Source organism: Falco cherrug, chromosome 3 (assembly GCF_023634085.1).
Source record: "Falco cherrug isolate bFalChe1 chromosome 3, bFalChe1.pri, whole genome shotgun sequence".
Classification (NCBI taxonomy): Eukaryota; Metazoa; Chordata; class Aves; order Falconiformes; family Falconidae; genus Falco; species Falco cherrug.
In genome coordinates, this window is record NC_073699.1 from 70,240,129 (window position 1) to 70,257,664 (window position 17,536).

A 17,536-nucleotide genomic window follows, 5' to 3' on the forward strand; every position below is an offset into this window, starting at 1 on the left:
CATGTTAGACTTCAGCAACTGCATTGGTACTCTAGTTAATGAGATCTTCATACTCAAGTTAAGAATTAAAGTCTTGCTATGTTCAAGCAAAAGAAATGGAGATGCACAGAGTTGAACGTCCCCACCAAAATAATATCTGTGAAGTCACTGTATAGTTCTGGAAGAATTCATAGTGAAAATGTCTTTAGAGAACCTCTAAGATGTATTGATTTTATTACAGAAATAACTACAATTATTGGTGCTTGTAGGTACTTAGAAAGGTGCTGTTTTCATTGTTCTTTCAGTATCATTAAAATTGTTTGCTTTTTTACTGTTGCAGCTGATACTATATATTGTTATCAGATTTACACTGTTAAAAATTATGAGGTAAAATAAGCTTCTTCAAAGTAATGTTTAATATTAAGATTATTTTATTTAAATTACTAATATTTTTTTTAAATGACAGGGTATCGAATACGAGATCTTATAATAGAAACATTGACAGAAGTGGGTTTACCTATTCCTGTCCTCACTGTGGAAAGACGTTCCAGAAACCGAGTCAGTTAACACGACATGTTAGAATACACACAGGTAAGGCTGTGGAAGTAGCTATTTTAGTTTGCATCTGTTTTACAAAATTCAGTTAACCTGTCAAATGCTAAATATTTTTTGCCCTGTTGGGACTTGAAATAGCATTAATACATTTGGCTTATTAGATGCTGTTACCTGCTGATTTAAAACAACCTGTATGTAATTCCTTTGCTTAGGAAACCTGTATGCTTTTTAAATTTCCAGAGGTATCTCATTAGAAACAGTTACCTTTTTTTTTTTTTTTTTTCTTTGGAGTACTTCATAGGTTTCATTTGTTACAGAATACCAGTTTTGGTACTTAAAGTTTCAGCAGGGCCTAAAATCAGAATCATTAGAAAAGGGCCAGTCAGCTGCTCCAAATTAAGATCTTACATACTCCAGAGAATAGGTTCTAAAATTTAAAATCCCCAAAAGCATAGATGTATATGAGAATGAACAATGCCACTAACATAGTGGCTTTTGGTTTTAGATTTATTTATTTAAAGTTACTGCCATATATTTTCTGTACTTACTGTAACTGCCATTTCTGGGATATCCAAAGTGAACTTGGGAGGTGATGAACTTAGATTGCAATTTTGATACTTGGAGAAGTGCATGTGACTGGCCAGAATTGAATAGTAAATGTTTTTTGCTAAATTACTGTAAATAAATATGTGCATGTTTAACCCTTAAGCAATTGAAATAACTGAAAAATGCCAAGCATAAAATAATATGCAAGTTTTTGAAGTGCACAGGGGACTATAAGAACAGTTTTTAGGTTTTAACCAGCTATACATAATATAGCAGGAGTTTGGCTTTAAATGAAACCTTCGTTGAAGGTGCTCCAGTGATGTGCAATATGTATGTATTTTCCATCCTGTGAGTAAATTGCTTACATAATTGACTAGTTTATAGCTAATTGAACTAGTCAATTATGTAAGCATGTAATGTTGTTTGTATTAGCAGTCTGTTCAGACAGTGATAGGATGAGTTGCTGTTTACAAGAATGACCTTGTTTACCAAGACAGAAATCTAAATTCCATTGCATGACTTTCTTGGGAAACTTTTTAACTTCTATAGATCTAGTTAGAGAATAGTAACACAAGATGTCACCCTTGTACCTGCTCTGAATTTTTCCTCAAAGTAATATCCAAAGAAAGTAATTGAAAATTAACTTCGCGTCTATTCTCTACTTGATACGTTATTTTAGCTTATTCTGGTCAGAATGAAACAAGACTATAGTTGGTTGAGGACTTTTTTTTTAAGCTTTAAAAAGATCAAGAACATTTATAGTTCTTTTTAAGAATAAAAAGACATTTGCTGTGGGGAGACCAGAGATGGAAAATGTAGTCCCAATCTGCACATGATGGTAGGTCATCTTAAGTTCCAAGTAGCTAGCAAATAGTCATTTGATCTGTGAAGTGTATTATGACTCTGAATCTGCAGACAATCTGTCTGGCATCCAATTGCTTGAGGTACTGTAAAACATGTAGAAAAAAAGAACTCTTCTTTAAAGAATTTAGAATGCTTAAGTCTTTAATTGTTAAAAGAGCATGTCTGTGCTACTTGTACTGCATTACATTAGTGTCTTAATTGCAATACTTCTTTTGTTCATAGCTATTAGTTTCTAGCACTTACATGCTTTGGGAAAAAATTTTCAGTCTCAGGGTTTGCAACTCCCATATTAATAACTAAGTAATGAACTCCCCATTTCCCCTCCCAAATCTGTATTTTATTGTTATACTTGAGAAACACAGAAATTCCATGTTTCCACACTATAAGATACAGTTTTTATAATGAGTTTTACTTAAATAGGCAAACTTAACCTGAAGCTATACTTGTATGTGTCCACCAGCAGCTATTGGTGGAAGCTAAACTTTTTACCTATGAAAACCCAATAGGAATTTTATCATTTTATTCCAAGATGATCTGAGTCAGTGTTCTGTATTTTAATCTTCATTAAAAAACATACAGTTAAGACCTGCAGACCTTAAAGGATCTTCAAAATCCAGAAGTAGCAGAATAGAAAATATACATTCCTTCAGAGTTCATACTATGTGAGTTACATGCTTGTAATCTATTTCTGAAAATAGCTGCTTTCATTTTAAAGTGAATTTAATTAAGAACTAATCATTCTAAACTAGATGTAATTACAGCTATATAATTAGAAGTTATATAAAAACACTGATGAAAACTGCTTTAGTGTGCATAGTATTTAGCACGCATTAATACTGGTGGAGCACACAATGTACAGCATTCTCATTGTGTTTTTGCTATAGAAAGGTGCAGAGGCAAAGTGTTAAATGTTTTCGAGGTCCTGGAGTTGTCACAGCTGAATTATTTCATGAAAAGAAAAAAAAAAAAAAGATTAATACTGAGTTCACAGTGGAGATTTCCAGTAGTCATTTAAGACACATGGTTATAAGAAACTGAACTTCGTTCTTAGTATCTGTGTGTTTAAAGTAAATAGCTTTGTAATATGTGTATGCAGTTCTATTATGTTTTGTCACTTAGAATTTCTGGGGAGTTTTTCATGCTTAATTCATTACTGTACAAATAACTGTTAAGTATTCACAGTACTGAGAACACCAGAATCAGGAAATAGTGACAGAGCATTCCTGTAACATTATTGCCTAGTTTTTCTTTAACATTCAGTAGTAATATGAACATTCTACTTAAATTGTTTTCTGAGCAGGGCTGTACAATATCTCATATAATAGAAACGTTATTTTATTGCGTATTTTCAGTAGGTGGTTGTAAAGAATGAATGGCTCTTAATATTTATTGGGGAGTGGGAACCATTGGCCATTTTTGAAGTGTTGCTGTGAGACTTTTTGATTTTAGACTAAATAAAAGGTTAAATTTTTAACTGTTAGTTATTTATTACTGTCCATTCCACCCTCTGGTCCCCTGTTTGTTTCTGTGCAGGTATATATGCATTTTATGGGATTTGGTGTGAAAGAATGGCATGTGTAGTTTTCGTTTTGTTTTCCCTTTTTTCTTTTCCTCCAGTGGTTTTGAGTAACAATTTGATCTGGCAAACCACGAGTTGAGGGAAGCTGTTCTAGATAGTTGTTTCATACAGGTTTCATTTATTTTACCCCTTTTAACTGATAATCATCAACTAGGTTGTAAAAGTTTTTCGCTAAGCTTCATCAGAGTAGATGCCAAGATGGTCAAGGTAAACAATGTCATTGTCAAAACACCGAATAACGTATGTTTGTGTGTGTGTATGTACAGATCTCTATATGCAATATTTTATTTTAGCTGATACAATTTTTCATGGAAATACAGGAAACTGTTAATGCTTATGTAAAGCCCCTTATCCCACCTCTTCCTCCTCTTTCCTTTCAGGTGAAAGACCTTTCAAATGCAGTGAATGTGGAAAAGCCTTTAACCAGAAGGGGGCATTGCAGACCCACATGATCAAGCACACTGGTGAAAAACCCCATGCTTGTGCCTTTTGTCCTGCAGCCTTTTCTCAGAAAGGCAATCTTCAGTCACACATACAGAGAGTTCATTCAGAGGTAAATACAATTATTCATAAAGTGGTTGGTGCTAATATACTGCTTATTTCATTTTCAGTATTTAAATTGTCCTGTTTGCTATTCCTATGTTCTCTGGTGCTTTCTGTAGCCAGTGTAGGTTTACTGCTGTAGTATAGGTTTCAGTTTATTGGTTTTACCTGTGGGCTTTTCTAAAATAGCTTAATCTGAATAAATGTGTACTTAGGATAATTAGCAAAACCTTCATTTACCATTGTCATTTCAGAACATTGATAGATTAATAAATGTTTAGTGATTTCAGGTGTATAAAAATGTACCTATGTCAGTCTTGGGAGAATGAGGGCTAGAATCAGATGAAAGTAAGCCAAAAGCAGCAAAGCAGAAAATGGTGAAAAATTTCAAGGCCAGACAGCAACCCACAAGCTCCATCATAGAGCATACTTGCAAATTGTCTTTGAAGTATATATATTGCTCCCTTTTTCAGAGGTTTTTCAGTTATAGGTAGAAAAAAATTACAAAATGAGATAAAAAAACATTGTTGTCTCTGACCTCTTCATGCTGATTTTTTCTTCTTTGTGACAGACAATTTTAAGATTTGAAAGGTACTGCTATGCTAATGTAATATGATCCTTTGAGCAACATTGGCTGTGCAACTTTGTTCAGCAATTCCTTGCTGACTCTAGTGATTTGTGGTTGGAAATGCCAGTAGAAAGAGACCTAGTTTTGATTTGGAAAGTATGAAGTGACAGAGGCAGCTTTTTTCTCTTTTTTTTTTTTTTTTCCTGCATGCAGAATATCATCTCTGCTTTCACTCTTTCCCCTAACTCTGAGATTTGCTTTCTTGTTTTCCATTTTGTGTTCAACGATAGATCTTATTTATTGGATTCTTTTTTTACTAAGGACCCTTTTAGCATGTTAGTTTTTTACTTTTAGGATGTGTCTTAGCATATTAATGTGTTTTAGTGGTTTGTGTTATGCATAATTATATATCATATGTTTACATTTTATATAACTTTGTGACTAGTCTTCCTCACTGTTCACAGGTCCCTATATGTGATAGCTTTTGCTACGTAAAAAAATGCACCAACATGAATTTCATAATTTACACTGATTTTTTTTCAATACTACAAGATTGTTGGGGATCAAGCCAAAAATATTTTCCACTTTTTTCTCATGTTACTCTTTTTTTCGTGAGAAGCTGGGGGGGGGGGCGGGCAGGGGGAAGGTAGGTGTGTGATAAGGGACTTGAAATGTTGTCTCTTAATTACATCCTTTGCAGTGTTTCATGATCCTGAACCTATATTTTAGTTACTGCTTTGGATCCTTTATAGATATTTTTTTTCTTTCTTGCTGTCACTGTGTTTCCTCCAAGAGTGCATGCAGAACTCTGTTTTCTTTATTTTAGCCTGAGACAGTCACAAAATAACATTACAGGTGATAATGAACCAGCTTGATTCTCACTTCCTATTCACCGTTTAGTTGTACCAGTGTTTTATTAGTTAGTGCCTCTTCTGAAAGTCTCGGTACCAGTTTAAGTTAATGTCAGAAAATAAAAAAGTCCATGCTATATTGCAAGCAATGCAGCATGTTTCCTTTTGAAGACACTGTTGTTCCCTATATATTGAAAGTACTGCCCTGGATCTTACTTCTGTGGGATAGGCAGAGGAAGCCGGGGAAGTGAGGGTTGTTCTGCTTTAATTACCTCAACCCCTTGGCCTGAAGCACCCAAGCAAATTGCTGCTGATCACTTTCTCATCCTGCATGTTTAAATTAAGTACAAACTATATATTAAACATCCCTGCCCTTCACCATGTTGGGTTTTTTTGGTGGTTTGGTTTTGGTTTTTTTCATGGAGTCCCTATGGCCCAGTCTGTCTTGCCTTCATTCTTCTTTGACCTGAAAAGTGGATTTTTTTTTTCTTGGAAATTTGCAAAAGTAAACAGAAGAGCCAAAATTTGAAGATAAACTATCTACATTTTTTCTCTTTGTGTTTCCACATTTCTGTTTGTATTATGTATGATGTTAACATCTTCAGACACATCTTAATTGACAAAGTTGCATTTTGGTTTTCTTTCTAAGCATGTAACAGTAGGAAAGTATAAGGAGGGAAAAGTCTGAGGCCTCATTTGACAGATGACATTTGTTTTGCATTCTGGTGCTTCCTGATATTGAGGAGTGGTAATAGGAGATGACAGTCACGCATGTAGATGACAGTTGACTTGATATCCAAGAGACACCAGATAGATCCATAACTGGGTATCAGTAAATATTTCCTAAAAAGGAAAAATACACTATTTTACTTCCCATAATCCCATAGTGTATTTGTTATGTGGATAAATAAAGAAAAACATAGTATTTGGTAGATGTAGGCAAAATTTACTTAGTTACTTTTGTTTTACTGAAGGTGAAGAATGGCCCTACATACAACTGTACAGAATGTAGCTGCGTCTTCAAAAGCCTGGGTAGTTTAAATACACATATCAGCAAGATGCACATGGCTGGTCCACAGAATTCTGCGAGCTCTTCAGCAGATGTGTCTCATGTTACAGCGGTAAGCTTTGCTCAGTATATTGTGAAAATGCTTTTAAGAGTTTAATTGGGTGTAGATCTTCATTCCAGTAATTCTTCAGATAGGTTAGAACTAAAAGACCTGTAGCTGTCTCTTGTAATTTTACATTTTGTGCAATTTCTGGAATTGATTTGCATGATTACATATTGGCAGTATGTAAATTGGCCAAGTATATGCAAAAAAGGGTTTAGAATTTGAGGGTTTGGTTGAAAATACAATTGAATTCTACAACTAAGTAAACTATAGTTTATAGTGCTGACAGATTGTGTGGGTAGGAAAGGTTTCCTCTCCAGATAACATAAAAATAATCGAGAAGTTTTACAGGAACAATGAAGTTTAGAACTATTCATATTATATATATTGATTTCAACTAATTTTCAGAAATTGTTCATGTAATTCTAGTCCCTATAAGCACATAGTGGATTATTCTTCTTCTGAGTATTTCTTATAACTGATTTTAACTGTTAGCTTCTTATATGACAGATGATAAGGGAAAAATGTTAGCTGTATTGGAAGCACTAAATATTTTTCTTTCTTTACCAAGGTACAAGAAGGAGCTAAAGTTCAGAAAGTGCTTCTGGATTCCTAAGATTTTTATTTTTATTTTTTTGAACCAGTGCATATTTGATATATTGTAGTACTTTTTTTGGGTCTTTGGATAGAACTACCTTTTCTACCTTTATTCTGCTCTGTTTTGCATAACTTCCAACTTTCATGCTTTAATGTTCAATGAATGACAAGTAACACCAGACTTTGAAGAGGAGGGTTAAAATTTAAAGTCTTAACTCCATTGTGCAGCTATATCTTGTTGAAAACAAGTGTCTAGTAGTGTTTGGAGAACCATTTTGAATTTTTTTTTATATTTGATATTTTTTTTTTTTTGTGGCAGATGCTGTTTGTCTCTTCAGGTTAATTAATTTTTTTTAAAAAAAAGACTATTGTGTCCTGTTTGCTTGCAAGTACATATAATCTCTGGTTTTGTACATTTCTACATTCACAAGCCTAATCTTAAAAGCAGGATGGAAAAGAATTCCTTTGTACTACCTCATGTTTGCTTTCTCTGGCCAGCTCTGTTTTTTCTTGTTTTGGTTTGCTTAGGTATTTTGCATTTACATTGCATACAGCAGTGTGCTGGTATTATCTTTGCTGCATGATGCATACTTCTCTGCTTGCATGAAAGTGGGGAAAAGTAAATACCTCCATACAATATATAAGCAAAATGGGAGAATTTTTTTTTTCTAAAAACAGATGCCTAGAATTTTAACAAGGAAGAACAAAGAAAACTGACAAGTCAATTTCATACTAAGTGTTATGCTTTTTTATTTTTATATCTGAAACTGCAGATACATAATGATTATTTTTTTTATTGCTATAGAAAGATGCCACGTTCTTAGATCAGCACTAGCATTCCTAGATTAGTACCAACTTGTTCACTCTGCTCAAAACTTGCATAGCTGCTTTAACAACAAATGACCAGTATAATAATTCTGTTCTGAAGTTTATGATCAGTCTCTGTCATCCCTCGTTATTACCTGGGGATGAACAATGATTATGTCCTTAACAAATACATGTTCCAAAAGCTGAAGTTTCCTGAAGTGCTGTGCTGCCGAATAGTAGTGTGATACATGAGTACATCTTGTAAAATATGCTTACTGTAAGGCTGTTATTTGTCTTTTGCTGAATCAGTGCTTATAACCAAGTTGTTGGTTTCTGTAACTTGTGTTATTTCAACATAGATAAGCTATGAAGCAATGTTACTGATTCAGTGTACATTTGTATCTCTCCCACGGGCTCATTTCCTAGTCTCCATATTGTGGGAAAATGAACAGTGCTACCTTTCTGTGTGATATTAGCAATGTTTTTCTTCTTTTTGTACAAAGGCTTAAAGTACTTCCTTTTCATTTCTTTGTAGGACTCTGTCACGCAGCCTTTAACAACATCCCCTGCTAATCTTTTGCAACCTGTTGATAACAAGTGGAAGAATGTAAGTCTAGAGTTTCTGTCATATCTTTGTGTCAAGGCTGAAAGTGGGAGAAACTTTACAGTGTTGTAAACTTTCATTGAACTGATGAAAAAGGGTATGCAATGGTCCTCTGTGATAAGTTGTTCAACTAATACGTGAAGGCAAGCTTCTTGGTGAATGAAGAAACTTATTTAGAAACAGAACAGGTCTTGAATGGATTATATATTCCCTCCTGTGTTATATGCGCATGATTTTGCATGTAATTCTGTTCATTAGTTCCTCAAAATGGAGACAAATACTCTTGTGTATAAAAAGACCAGGGGACAGTAAGGACTCTTAAAAATACTGGGTTATCCTGCCTGTCTGACTTCACAGGGATACCGTGGTTTGGGTGGGGAGGGAGAGACCTGTGTTCATTTTGGTTGAGCTGGTTGGAATTGAGGCAGCAGTGGACCCATGGAACTCAGGAAAGGCCCGTGGAGCTGGAGAAGGATGATGCAGGGCTAGCTTTCTGGAACCCAGTAGCAAGCAGCGTTGATTCATGTGCGAGTCACAGTGAGAGTAGTAGCATGTTTTGTTGCGACCATGTAGCATATTGTTTGTCAGCAGTAGGTTGCAGCACGGTGTCTTAGTGACAGAATAATTTGACTTAAGTCCTCCCCTTTCCAACTTCAGCCACTGATCATAGTTTTGTGTACTAGAATCCACAAAACCAAGGACTAGGAAATGTGGCAGTATTGCTTTGAAGTCACCATAACCAGTCTGTCCACTTTTCTTTTTATCTTGTAGTGTGAATTCAGTGTTCCAAGACCAGTTAACTTAGAGCAGAACTATATGAACTAATTGATTACTAATATTTGCTGTATTAGATAAATAGTTATACTGTGTTTCTTGCAAGACTTTACAGAATATTAAAAATGGCTGTTCTTCAAAAGTAGTTTATTTAAAGTAATGTTTCATTTTCTTTTTAACCAATTGAAACTATTTTCTTTGGTAAAGACTGGTATCAGAAGTGATGCCTGGTTTTTAGGGAGGCTCTGTGTGTGAAAGCACAGGCCTAAAAAGAACATCATCATCCATTAGGATACACTTCATTGAAAATATACTGGATTAAATGTACCATATTACATATGCTAGGGAACATTATGAAGCAGATTATCCTGAGTGTCATCACGTGGCATGTGCAGGACAGCCTGGGGATCAGGCTCAGCCAGCATGGAGTTACGAAAGGCAGGTCCTGCTTGACTGACCTGATCTCCTTCTATGCCAAGGTGACCGGCCTGGTGGATGAGGGAAAGGCTGTGGATGTTGTTGGCCTGCACCTTAGTAACGATTTTGACAGTCTCCCACAGCATTCTCCTGGAGAAACTGGCTGCTAATGGCTTGAATGGGTGTACTCTACGCTGGATGAAAATCTGGCTGGCTGAGTCCAAAGAGTGGCAGCAAATGGGGTTACCTCTGGCTGGTGGCCAGTCACTAGTGGTGTTCCCCAGGGTGCAGTACTGGGTCCAGCTCTGTTTAATGTCTTCATCAACGATCTGGATGAGGGGATCGAGCGCACTCTCAGTAAGTTTGCAGGTGACACCAAGTCGGGGAGGGAGTGCTGATCTGTTTGAGGGTAGGAGGCACTGCAGAGGGGTCTGGACAGGCTGGACCGATGGGCCAAGGCCAGTTGTGTGAGGTTCAACAAGGAGAAATGCCGGGTCCTGCACCTGCGTCACAACAACCCCATGCAACGCTACAGGCTTGGGGAAGGGTGGCTGGAAAGCTGCCTGGGGGGAAAGGACCTGGGGGTGGGGGTGGACAGCTGGCTGAACACGAGCCAGCAGTGTGCCCAGGGGGCCAAGAAGGCCAACAGCATCCTGGCCGGTATCTGAAGCAGTGTGGCCAGCAGGACAAGGGAAGTGGTCAACCCCCTGTACTGGGCACTGGTGAGGCCCCACCTCGAATCCCATGTTTAGTTCTGGGCCCCTCACTGCAAGAGGGACATTGGGGTGCTGGAGCGTGTCCAGAGAAGGGCAGCGAAGCTGGTGAAGGGTCTGGAGCACACGTCTTAGATGGAGCAGCTGAGGGAACCGAGGTTGTTCAGCCTGGAGGCTTAGGGGAGGCCTTATTGCTCTCTACAACTGCCTGAAAGGAGGGTGTAGAGGGGTGGGTGTCAGTCTCTTCTCCCAGGTAACAAGCAACAGGACAAGAGGAAACCAGGGGAGGTTTAGATTGGGTATTAGGAAAAATTCCTTCACCAAAAGGGTGATCAAGCATTGGAACAGGCTGCCCGGGGAGGTGGTGCTGGAATCACCACCCCTGGAGGCATTTAAGTAAGTCGTGTAGATGTGGTGCTTGGTGACATGGTTTAGTGATGGACTTGGCAGTCCTGGTTAACAGTTGGACTTGATGACCTCACAGGTCTTTTCCAACCTAAATCGTTCTATGATTATGCTCTGTGATATTCCTAAATACTGAAATTTTACAAAATTACAGTCTGCATATAGTTATGCCAGATTTATTTTCCAGAAAAGGAATGTGAAAATTGCCTAGAATGTAGTCTGTCTATTCATATTGGTATTGTAGAAGTCACTTAAAAAAAAAAAAGATATTAAAGTTCAAGTCTTGCATAGCGTCTCCCCCATTTCTCTACCCCTACTCTCCTGTAAATTGACTTTGTTTCATGTAGGGTGGTTTGTATTCAAAAGCTCTCCAGCAAATAAACTTCCAGAGAGAAACTGATGGTGTGCCGCCTTCTTAAAAGTCAAGAGGATGTTTTTGTCTTTTTTCATTGAATCTGAATGTTGAAATTAGGCTCCTGTGTCAGGATGTCATATCGTGTGGTTCCCTGTACTTGATGCAGAGTGCCATGGTTTTTTTTCCTTAGTGGGAGGTGCCAGTTCAGAGCAATGGATCCCATTGCCTCCTTCTCCCGGAATTGGCTGGTGCTCTTGCTTACCAAGTGATAAAAATGGTCCAGTTCCATCCTTAGTCTTAGCATCTTCAAACTTGTTTCTTTTCCAGAGAATGACTTAGTAACTGCTGAGCCGCCAAGCAGTTTAAGTGTGAACCTTTACAATGTCAACTTCAGTCTCCATGTGGTGGATTTAGGAAATGAAGCAAGGAGAAGCCTGGCTTTCTAGTCTAGCAGTTAGAGCAGAAACCTCCTTCTGCTTGCTAGAGTACCTCCTCTTTTTACAGTAGTAACTATACTGTAAGAGGTGTGGGAATCCTGTGGAAAAGGAGTGCGTGGCATCACCTCAAAGCTAATGCAGACAAACCTCAATGCTAAAGTGAATCATCAGCAACTTTTTTACATGTTTTCAGATATTCTTCCCTTGATACACTGTCTGCTTGTTTCTGTGCCTGCAGATGCACAGCCTGCTTCTTGACGTGCAGTTGCTGTCATCTGTTGAACTAGGATAAATGTTCAGATATTTATGTTTAATGTTTAGTAGAGCTAGTTGCATCTTTAATGGTTCTTCGTTTTCCCCCTTGTAATGGAGGTGATAAAAGGTATGGTTGTTTTATATTTTCACATAGAATGGTGTACTAAAATTGTGAGGCACCATGAGTAAAACTGAGAGAACTTGTAAAAGAGGGACTTGGGGAATCACTGTCGTGACTGTGTTTCTGATGGGGTCCCTGGGGGATTAAATCTTGACTTAATGCTTTATCAATGACCTGGAAGAAAATAAAAAATCATCACTGATCAAAGTGATACAAAGATTGAGGTAATTTATAAAGAGGACAAATCACTGATACAGAGTGATCTGGATTTCTTGGTGAGCTGGGTGCAACAAGCAATTTATTTCCTAATATAGCTAAGAATAAAATCACATACAGAAAAACAGGAAAAGTAGGCCACATTCACAGCACAGGAGTTCTCAAGGATTTTGAATTCCCCTTATAAATAGGCATGAAAGAGGTAATAATAGATACATCAGCTGAAAGTTAGGTTTTCCTTGCCTGGAAAGACTAGTATTGGTCTTTTTATTTAGAAAAGAAACTGCATAGAAACAAAAACGTTTTATGTCCTGTGTATTTCATTCTGGCAATTTTTGCTTTTGTCATTTGGCTGTTTATAGTGTTCACTATTCATGAACTTGTGTTCAAAGATATAGGAGGAATCGGAGCCATCAGAATTCCTGATGTATTATATGATGTGTTTTATTATTGAAGAGATTCAAGGTGCATTTCCTATTTTTGCCCGTCAAATAAAATACTGAAGGATGACTTGATCTGCTGTTTTGAAGAAAAGGGAAAAATCTGTAATCTCTCTAATAGAAAAGAAAAGTTCTGAGGGTTGAAGCCAGACAAATTCACACTTTGAAATAAAGTATGGAATTTTAGTGTGGATAATTTACTGTTGTGGCAGCTTGTTGAAGTTGGATGGCAACAGAAAAAGTTACCACAATAAATTACTTGATTTAAAGAACTGCTCTAATTTCTGTACAGTTATTTTAATTGAAGGAGTAATTCATTCAGAGCAGTCACGCAGCCTGTGTTAAACAGCAGATCAGACAGACTAAGGGTGATTACAAGGTCCGCTATTCTAACTGAACAAATGTGGAATTATGAGGTAGTAAAATGCTTCATTCTCCATGCTATTTTTAAAATCTGAAATTTTTTATAATGAAAAGGGTATCTTTATAGTAATGGTAACAAATGTGCGTATGTTTATATTCTTTTTCAAAAAAGATAAGCTCCATGAGACTGTATGTAAACTGCAGTATAATATGTGAACACACTGGCTAATTACATGTACTACTGTAATTTTCATGTCAATGATACTGAGCAGTTCCTTCATTAACAATTCTTTTCTTTCTCTTTGTAAAGCCTGGGAGAATTTTATAGCCTTTTAGTGTAGGCTTCCTGCTTTACTGAAGAGTTCTCTGCATTCCATTCCAAGAAAATGAATGAACCCTATAAAGAGCTGCTACATGCTTTGCTTCAATTCCTATTTATTGCAATGAAGATGGCATATAGTGTGTTTTATTTTGTAAAATACGTACTGAAATGTTTATAGCACTTTTGCTAAATTGGAATCTGAAGGGATGGAGTCTTTCCATCTGTCCCACTGGTGAGGTGAAAAAAGACAAACTAATGGTTAAATTGGCAAAATAGCAAGTGCTGTTCTCACAGGCATGTCGGAGAAATGAAGTAAGGGTTTGTTTTATATAATCTCATGAGACAGCATTAAGAACACTTCATCACATTTGCACGACATAACTTGAGTCAAGACAATTTTTCTTAATATGTTTTTTTGTAACCATCCTTGAATATGGTGACAGTGTCATTTTAACTGTCCGGTGTAGTGTGTCAGTATAAAGAAAATCTCAGAGGATTTTTCAGATTGGGAGAAATATTACAAATGTGAAGCCTAAGATTATTCTTTGTTAAAAATGATCTGAAAGAAGATAGCATTTTATATATATATATGTGTGTGTGTGTTTGTGTGAGTGCACATATATACCTGGAAGTGATTACTTTTAGAGAACAGCAGTGAACATTAGAAGCAAGTATCCATTGTGTTCTACAAAACAGAATTATGGGGCTAGCTATTATATAAATATATATTTCTCTTCTGCAGTGAAGTAAGTGAATGCAAGCAGTGATTTCAGTAATGGTATACTTATTTGATCTTTATTTCTGATTTAAAAAAAATTCCAAGGCTTTTTATCACTTTTTTCTTCATATTTGTTTTTAAGGTAGCCTAAGATAGAATTATCAAATCAAAGATAGAGGTTTGACTTTTAGACTTTAAGGTTTTTTTCATATGTTGGCAGAGCTCCGTGGGTATTTAAATTTGTAAAGTATAAGGAAATTATTTTAAAGCTAAGAGATACAGAATATTTGAAGTTGAAGGGGAGAAGTTAGTAGTTTGTTTCTGAAAGGTTTTGATGTAACAACACAATTTCATGCAAAAAAATCTCAGCTAATAAAAGCTTATTTTTCCAAAGGACTTGCATTTGTTAAATGTGAACTTCAAAAAGATGACCATGTTAGTGCTGTTTATTTGGTTTGGAATTACTTTTCTTGTAGCCTCTACATGCGGAATTCAGTAATTGATCCTGTGTTTTGTAAACTGGTTGAAGGTTCAGTAGTTAAAATAAACTTAATTCAAGCTGCAAGCTTAACAGTTTTCACAGCTTAGAACTCCAGAAAAGGGATATACAGAAACAACTCCTTAGTGGAATGAGCAGGTCTTGAATGACAGCTCTGTATAATCTTTATGTCTTAAACAAGTGGACATCCTTGTGGTAGACAGTTAACACCTTTCAGATAAGGGAGCCGAACAGGTGAGTTCATACATACTTTTCATCTTCCTTTACAAATGTACTGCTATATATTTCAGGCCACACATTTTCGGTCTCCACTTCTTCAACAGACAGAAAACCAGGTGTCCTCAGCTGCTGCTCATCAGGGTCAGCAGGCTGTAACTGATGTCATCCAGCAGCTTCTTGAATTATCAGAACCAGGTCCTGTAGAAAATAACCAGCCTCAACAACCTGGTCAACAACTCAACATTGCAGTGGGAATCAATAGAGATATTTTGCAGGTAAGAGCTCTGTGTTAGAATAACTACATTTCAGTGGTATCTTTCTTGCTTTTATTTTGTTCTGTCTTGTTTATTTGTTCTTGATATTTTCAATGATAGCATTTCTTCTGCATTTCTAAGTGATTTATCAGTCAAGAAAGAATTCTTTAATCACCTGACCAAGTATCTTTTCTGTATAATATTACAAAAGCAAGATTATAAATATTGATTATATGACCTAGAAGAAAGCTTTAAGTGTACAGATGTATACCTGGACATTTTATGGATAACTTTGGCTTATTTTCCTGTTGCCTAAGATGGAGCTTGTCACATGTCCTAAAGTTATGCCATGCTTAAAACTTGATGACATTTAAGAGGGGAAAAATGCTTCTATCTGGTTAAAAAATAAGAATGTATATGGGGCCTTTATCCTGTTCTAATTAAAAAGGGCTATTTGAGTATTTCCCAGCTGTGCAAGAAAATTCCTTCCTAGGTTGACCAATGCTTTTTCTAACCCATTATTCTGTCCTTGATACTGGCAGTAGGAGATGCAATGTAGCAGAAGATATGCAGGGCAGTAATTCAACTTTCTATGCTTGTTCTGTAGCCTCCACTGCATAAAGGCATAAACAGGATGGAACAGGGCAGAGAATATTATTCTTTACTACTGACGGTAGCCTGCTAACCTTTAAGCTATTTTTTTCATATCTAGTTTTTTGAGTACCATTTCCATTTCCTTTTGGAGGACTTCAGATGTTATTTGTAGCTATGTGCAGGTTTACCATGTTATCTGTGATGAGTTCTCTGACGTCTGGAAGGTGATGTGTAGTTGCAGCAAATTACAACATGAAATACTACTATTATCTTGATAGCTATTTAAAAAAAAGTGGGTTGGTTCTTAAGTTACTGTATGAGCATTTAATCACTAATCTTATTGTTGTACAAACTAAACAGAACGGAGTTTTCTTCTGAGCAATCAAATATCTACACATTCCTACTGAAATGTGTGTTTGAAGTCCTTGATCCAGAACCTTTTTGGGCACAATAGTATCCATAAAGGTGCCTGCACTCCAGTCCCTTCTGGGTGTACATGAAAAAGGGTGCATAGCTCTTGTTTCAGTCAGGTGGTTATTGGTGATTTGTTACAGAGGCTTTTGAGCTCTTCCAAGCCTTTCTTTGGTTTAACGTCCTTCATTTTTCTTTATACCATCTATGGCTTTTCCAGAAGCTGATGGGCTTCAAATGTGACTTTGTGGCGATATATTCTCTCATGTAGTAGTCGTAAGAGGTGGCTATATATTCCTGGCAAATGATTCTGTAGAAATAATTGACGCTTTTCTGAAAGGTAGCTGTTGGCACATGTATTAGTGCAAGAAATGCAACTTAAAATCTCACAGACAATCAGAACTCGGTGTTGTGTAAGAATGTGTTTGGAAGTTTGAAATCCAGCTGGAATTCTGGGAGGGTGAGACATATAATTCCTTTAATTATATTTGCATGATATGTTTTAAATAGTTGTTTGAGAAAAGTTGGGTAAACTGTGGAATGTTTCTTTTGTAATCTGTAAGTTTTTCATTCTCTTTTAGCAAGCTTTAGAGAACAGTGGGTTGTCTTCCATTCCCGTCTCTGCACATTCTACTGACTGCAGCCAGACTAAGACTCCTGGAGCCCAGGATCAGAACCCAGACATCCAGACTCACTCAAATAATCAAGCTGATTCTAATAATACAGAACAAGATAAAGAGCAAGAGAGTACAGATAAACTGGATAAAAAAGAAAAAAAGGTTATTAAGAAAAAATCATCGTTTTTACCTGGTAATGTGGCCACTGCTTGCTACATTTTGTGCTTTAAGGACTGTAGTATTTATGAGTGTGTTGATGGCTTTACAAAGGGATATCCAAAATGTATTGTGTACTAGTTATGAACTTAATTTACTCTTGTCTAAAACACAGCATGTGTATAAGTTATGATTAGTAGTATTTTTAACTTTCCTTATACTGATACAAAAACATGTTGGAATGGCATTAAGTGAAATTACACTGTTAAATCTTCTGAGTTTAGATCAGTGGAGTTTTTGGAAGAGGACTAAACAGAAAGAATGTGAATCTTTTTTTCCTTTTTTTCCAATCATCCTTCTCTGAGAAGGACTGAGTTTTCACAGTGTGTCCCAGAGCAGAGTTCTCGCAAGCACTGCTCTTTGTCTTTGGAAGTGAGGCCTCGCAGAGGCAGAAGTGCAGTACTGCTGCCTCATGCAGATCTTCACTGATCTAGGCCGTGTAAGGAAGGATGAAGGTTGGCATTGTCGAAGATACTTCGTGGCACCTCTGGAATCACACTACTGATGTGATATTGTCACCATAAATACATGTTAACGTTCCACCTCCATACTGTATTGTGCGTATGCAAGCCTGGATTTTGTCTC

The 17,536-nt window shown here is 36.7% G+C and overlaps 1 protein-coding gene across 8 annotated transcripts in view; it reads left to right on the forward strand.

Moving 5' to 3' along the window:
• The window catches only part of ZNF236 (zinc finger protein 236), a 93,006-nt gene that overhangs the window by 21,809 nt on the left and 53,661 nt on the right, over window positions 1-17,536 (forward strand). For 7 of the 8 annotated variants that reach the window (XR_008731288.1, XM_055704370.1, XM_055704374.1 and 4 more), the window contains exons 5-10: window positions 446-570; window positions 3,904-4,076; window positions 6,460-6,606; window positions 8,537-8,608; window positions 14,931-15,134; window positions 16,700-16,928. Coding sequence is in view for 7 of the 8 variants with exons in the window: in XM_055704370.1 (XP_055560345.1) it covers window positions 446-570; window positions 3,904-4,076; window positions 6,460-6,606; window positions 8,537-8,608; window positions 14,931-15,134; window positions 16,700-16,928 (950 nt within the window). In the remaining variant the exon portion in view is untranslated. The remainder of the gene's footprint in view (window positions 1-445; window positions 571-3,903; window positions 4,077-6,459; window positions 6,607-8,536; window positions 8,609-14,930; window positions 15,135-16,699; window positions 16,929-17,536) is intronic. The other variant, XM_055704372.1, reaches the window with a different exon arrangement.